At 33.1% G+C, this 6,447-nt stretch overlaps 1 protein-coding gene across 3 annotated transcripts in view; it reads left to right on the top strand.

Moving 5' to 3' along the window:
• LOC107452582 (aspartate dehydrogenase domain-containing protein-like) overlaps positions 1-6,447 on the top strand; it is a 54,970-nt gene that overhangs the window by 34,728 nt on the left and 13,795 nt on the right. The window contains exon 1 of one of the 3 annotated variants that reach the window (XM_043047241.2): positions 2,521-2,793. The exons of the other annotated variants lie outside the window; for them this stretch is intronic. Within the exon in view, the coding sequence (XP_042903175.1) occupies positions 2,754-2,793 (40 nt within the window). The 5' untranslated portion in view covers positions 2,521-2,753. Of the gene's footprint in view, positions 1-2,520; positions 2,794-6,447 lie in introns of those variants that run through there. 3 annotated transcript variants of the gene reach the window in all.

Here is a 6,447-nt window from a genome sequence, read left to right as displayed (position 1 = left end):
CCTCTGAACGGCGGATGGATCCGAATAAATAGACGGCTGTAGCGAGGCGTGTATGGTTATCGGTGGTTATCTGCTAGTGGTAAACGTTAGCTCAGACGTTACTTATGCCTCTTCGACGGAAGAGAGCGAGATTTCAACAACTTACGGAGTTTGAAAGGGGGAGAATCATCAGCCTTCGTGAAGCTGGATTGTCTCATCGTACAGTAGCCGCTCGTGTGCAGCGTAACAGCAGCACAGTGATGCGTGTTTGGAAGCAGTTGACGGACGAGTGTCAGACAACTCGGAAATCCGGCAGTGGACCCCGAAATGTCACGTCAGCTCGCAATGATAGACACCTGGTCCGCATGGCGCTGACAGACCGTACGGCTCCCTCTAAGCAACTGGCAGCACAGTGGTCAATAATAGCTACAGGTGTTTCATTGTGTACTTTATCAATTCGTAGACGCCTGCTGCAGCGTGGACTGCGTGCAAGGACTCCTTTATACAGGATCCCCCTCACGCTAAACCATCGCTGCCTGCTGCTTCAATGGCCCAATCAGCATAGGGACTGGCAAGCTAATTGGCAGCGTCTTGTGTTTTCTGACGAATTCCGCTTTAATTTGTGGTACCATGATGGCCGCATTCGTGTCAGACGCTATGCCGGTGAACACCACCTTCCGGAGTGCATTATCGAACGCCACAGTGGACGAACACCCGGAGTTGTGGTCTGGGATGCCATAGCATATCATGGACGATCTGAATTGCTACGAATTTTGGGTAATCTGAGCAGCAATTGGTACATCAGTGAAGTTCTACAGCCCCAAGCTGTTCCTTTCCTTCAAGCCTTGCCAGGCGCTGTGTTTCAACAGGACAATGCCCGCCCTCATATTGCTAGGACTGTTTAATCCTTCCTTGCATCGCAGCAGGTACAGCTTCTTCCTTGGCCTGCGTATTCCCCAGATATGTCGCTGGCTGAACATGTGTGGGATTTCATTGGTCGGTGTCTCGCTCGTGATCCTCGTCCAGTTATTTCTACAGACGAGCTTTGGGTACGCATGCAAACAATATGGAATGCTCTTCCTCAGACAGACATTCCAAATTTGCTTGACTCCATGCCACATCCTGTAGCTGCACTTATTGCGGCGCGTGGTGGCTACACAAAATACTGATTTCGATCTCTTGTTATTGTTTGTTTGCTTTGAAAGTTTGATCATTCATTTGCACCACTGCCACTCAACTGTGTATTAAATTTCATTCAATTATGACGATTCCTTCTTGGTGTTGCAATTTTCACAATCATGGGCTTATATATATACATATTTGCTATCAGAAATGAATATTACCACCGAACGAATCAGCTTTTCAATAATTAAAGAAAATATGTGCCCTAATTATACACTTAAATAATAATTATTTTAATTACTTACCAGAAAAATGCTCGAAATTGTGTCGAATGTCATAAAATAAAATATCCAAGAACGTTAGAAAATATTTAAAATTTTTATACCGAGATTTCCAAATAAATCGATGCCCAAAACATATTTTAAAATCAAAATGTCAAAAGAGACTTTCATCGACTTAGCGTTTCAATTATGAACTTAAATGTGTGTCCTAATTTTACATTAAATATTTTTTTTTCTTGTTTTAATTACTTACCAGACAATTTTCAAAATTGCGTCGAATGTCATAAAATAAAATCACCAAAAACGTTGAAAAATATTTTAAATTTTTAGAACGTTACAAATTTGATTAGAAGTATAAAAAATAGGAATTTTAGCATTTTCAGTTCAAATCACTTATTGAATAGTTATTTTTTATTTTGGCAACACAAAAGGCTGATGATATAACCTTAATTAAAATTATTTTCAATTTTGTTCTAAATTATTGATTTACGATCCTTAATGTGCGTAGAGCATTTGAAACAGTGAGTACATTATTTTCTGTGACTATGATGACCATTTGTATTTTACAAAGTCTTTGTTAAAAAAATTTCAAGTGTTTATTAAATTAGTTTACTTTATTCTTTTTAAGATACACTTTTAATTTTAAAGCATACTATTCTGTCTCACTATGGTATGCATCATATAGGAATTGAAAAGAACGTGAGACGAAAGGTAGCGAACAATAAATCATCAAATGTGTAGAATCACTTGATGGACTCGTTATTTGTATGGGTGAAATAGTGATAGCCCAAATGAGCAAATCAGCTTATAAATAATTTTTTGAAAAAAGTTTATTATTCCCTAATTAACAGTCAAAGATATACAATTTTTAAAATAATTATTATTTCATTTATTTTATCCATTTACTTTCCTTTATTCATTTATTTACCTTATTTAGTATTATTACTTATTTAATATTATTATTATTACCTTATTAAATTTTACGTTACTTTATAATTATGAAGATTCAAAACAAGTTGCGACTAACCCGAGCATAAAATGTTAATTAAAGACAATAGATGGCAGCACCAAGCATCTTAGAGAAAGTACATCTGTTGAATGAATGAAATCTGTTTTTCATCAGTATTTGTTTGACATGGAGTGTAATATTTTAGCAAAAAGAAAAAGAAAAAAACCTACCTGATATGATTTTAAACAAAAACATCCATAAACAGTCAAATAAAATAGCTTAGCAACCATTGAAATATCGTTCGCAACTCGGTTATCTGATGTTCGATGAATTGAATGATAATGGAGTTATCAAAAATGAGTTTTCTTTGCCCGACAATCGTGATCGTTCTACGTTGAGTAGAATTCTAATAATTCAATAATATGGTGATAAAAGTGGGACTCCTTGGGTATGGACATTTGGGTAAGATACTTTATCTAATTAAAGATAACAAATCTTTCCTATTTTAAAAAAATAATACGCCTGTGATTGTTATAGCAAATTAATTATATTAACATGTGTATTATTAGGAATAAAAGTATTTTTTAATAACAAAAAAAAAGCTGTAAACAAAGCATAAGTTATTTTCCCCATGAAACAAAGTACCGCAATATGAACAGTCTCGAATGTTGAAACAGGGCGACTAAACATAAAGAGTTGCGATTAAAAAATTGTCGGCCGGTCACTTCTCTATCTTCTCTTTTTGCGTCGAAATAATAATAATGAAATTTATATTTTATAATATTCAGAAACTAATTTAATTTGGTACAATTGTTTTCAAATTAGAAATGAACCTTGTAATGTTCAACATATTTATTCAAAGGAAAGTTTTGCATTATTAAAATATCAACAGTTTTTTTTTTAATAAATTAAATCGTTGAAATATTGAGAAAGTTAAAATTGCAATTATTGTAAAATTAACTCTGTTGAAATTACTAAAACTAGCCGCTGGCCAGCAGTAAAATTTCGTAATTTTGCCCAAGCCACCTGCGATGACTAACTGATTCGCCAACAAGGACTCACAGTTTCGCGGTTCCACAACTATATTGTTGTTCAAATGCATGAATTCAACGATTCGTGGCATTACATTGGTACCATCTACCTTCAACAGCATTGCCATGTCTTCTCAGCATTAATATTTTAGTTCAACAGTAAAAATATGTGACCGGATGATTCACTTACGCAAACGCTTCACTTCGCGGTTACACATGGCCTTCAAGCACGAACTTATCTTTTTGCGATTTAATGGAACAAGGGATGGAATCAGGTATATTGCACCTTTAACTAATAAGGAACACTCTGTGTCATGTTGAGACTACATATATNTTACGGCCAAAGCCCGAAGTCGACCAATTCGTGATCTGGCCTGCCAGATCCCGAATTGACCAAGAACGCTGTAAATTAGCCTATCCGAAGTTCGTAATTGTTCTTGATTTCGGGACTTAGCCGGCCAGATTGAGCGTAGCTAGAGGAGTTTTGTTTTTTAAGTGCCGTTCTTACTGCATTGCTGAAGTGCGTTTGATTTGTTAGTTACCAAGGATATCAGTTATTCTAAATTACTATTGACTTGAAAGATTCTGGTGTTCTGTTAGAGCTTGAAACACTGCGAATTGTATCATATTTTGGTAGTTTTGGCCATATTTTTCTGCAAGTGTATCTTAAAATAAATAGTTGAAAATATACTTTGTTGGTATTATAAATCGATTAAATGTTCGATAAAAATTTATGTATTACATATAGAAAGTAATTGTTGTCTACTTCAGATTATTTTAGTGTAAAAATAATTTAAAATATTTTATAGAATAAAATTTGTAATTGCATATATTTTACAATTAATTCAATTACATACTTCCTATTATATATTTTTACATATTATTACATTTATTATTACTCTACACACTGTTACATATATTATTACATATTCAATTACATATTTACTAACTAACAATTACAGTTTTTCCTTCTAAGTAATTTCTAGTAATTAACAATAATGTGTAGTAATTTTACCAGTTTTGCTAATAATTTACTATAAATATATATACACACATCACTCAACTAATTGTGTCTTTATAAATTACCGTAATAATCAAATTCTCTGTAAGCCAATTTATTATGTAAACCACTAGCTACAAGAACGAGAATATTAGATATCAGTTCAGAATTGTTTTTCAACAAATCCATCCAACCTTGTTTGTTCGATACCACTGGAAAGTGGTTAACGATAAAACTAGCGGCTAAATCTTTCAATTTCGAATCACCATGACATTCGGCTAGCTGTAAGACATAGCAGACGATATTCGCAACATCATCAACAAACTCATTAGACGAAAGTTTGGACTGTAACATATCAGAACAAGATTCTTTCAGAATAGGCACATCATATTTATCACCTAGCGAATAAAGGGACATCACAGTATCAATTGTACCACCTTCTATTTCTCCAGTGTAAAGATACTTTAAAAACTTAACAAATGAGGGTGTAGGACAGTCAGTGATGGTGATAGAATTGGATGATGACTCAAGGCAATCATGTTCCATCATTGCCTTGAAAACGGAAGAGCGAGCACAAAGTATCAACTTATGAGCACGAAGAGTATCTTCGCCAATACGAATTTCCAGATCACACAAGTCCCCAGAAGTATAGAGTGATCCCATGTCTTCACTCAATTTTGTTAGGTATAGCCCGTTTTTCGGTATTATCTTTAATGCTCTGCCATTTTCTTTTGCATCTTGAACGAAAGTATTTATACTGGAAATTGAAGGCTTAATAGTTGAATCTTCATAAGAAATCTTCTTTATCCATAGGCGAAAAGCATATTCATTGCAGGTGAAAAGTATTGGATGTGATGAATGAATTTCAAATATTTTCAAAGACGCTCCAAGTTCAAGACACATATCAGGACAACTTACTTTATATTCAGAAAATTCATTGTTCATAAGGCAAGCACTAAAGGTCATTTTCGTTCCATTTCGCTCCTCATAACCGTACAAAAAGAGATAGAATGTTACGACATGGCTGAATTTATCGGGTACGATTGCCAATTGACAACCAGATATATTTCTGTATGGTAAAATTTCACTATCTGGGCTCCAATGCGACTTGATAAAATCTACTTTTTTAAAGTGCCACTTATATAAAAATTTGTTTTCGCCAAGTGTTTTACACTCAATTTCACCAATACGCTCCATACCTTTTAGTTTCTTCCAAATAGGATTTTTTATTATTTTAAACTAACAGTTCCCAACTGCGAAATATATTTCAATTGATAAAGAAGAAAGTGTAAAAGGAACCTGATAAATAAAAGATTAGATAAAAAAAAAAAATAGGCTTAAATGCAACCGAATATCAACGTGAAATCTTATGATAATTTTTACAGATATCACTTAGTTACAAGGGAGACTAGGGAAGTGTGACTCGCCCATTTTGAAATAAACTAGTGGGATGCATGCCTTATGAGGAATAATTTAAGGGGGCAACATTCGTTTCGGCCCATAAAAGGACCTATGAGAGATAAAAAATAATTCAATGTATAGAAAAATCAGTATTTTATTACTTCAAAGCGGACTATTAGTCATTGTAATTATCTCATACTCCAATTAATTTCCAATTAATTGGTTAAGTAATTAATTTGCTAATTAATTAGCTGAATAATTAATTAGCAAATTAGTTAATTGCTTATGTACTAATTAATAATTACGCGTTTTTTAATTAATTAGCAAATTATTTAATTACTTATTTATTAATTAATAATTTATAAATTATTAATTAATTAATTAATTTGCAAATACATACTCCAATTAATTTGGAAAATTTTTTGAAAAAAGAAATTGTTTAAAATTTGATGCCAATTTTTTTTTAAATTAACCTAACAGATTTTTCTGAAAAACTCCAGATATAAAAAATTTTCGAAATCAATTTCGACAATAAATATGCATTATATAGTACGTGAAAGTACCACAAAATTAATTGGAGTATGAGACAATTACAATAACTAATAGTCTGCATTGAAGTAATAAAATACCGATTTTTCTATATATTGAATTATTTTTTATCTCTCACAGGACTTTCTATGGGCC

The sequence above is a fragment of the Parasteatoda tepidariorum genome, chromosome 9 (genome assembly GCF_043381705.1).
Source record: "Parasteatoda tepidariorum isolate YZ-2023 chromosome 9, CAS_Ptep_4.0, whole genome shotgun sequence".
Lineage (NCBI taxonomy): Eukaryota > Metazoa > Arthropoda > Arachnida > Araneae > Theridiidae > Parasteatoda > Parasteatoda tepidariorum.
This window is presented reverse-complemented; position numbering and strand designations above follow the sequence as displayed.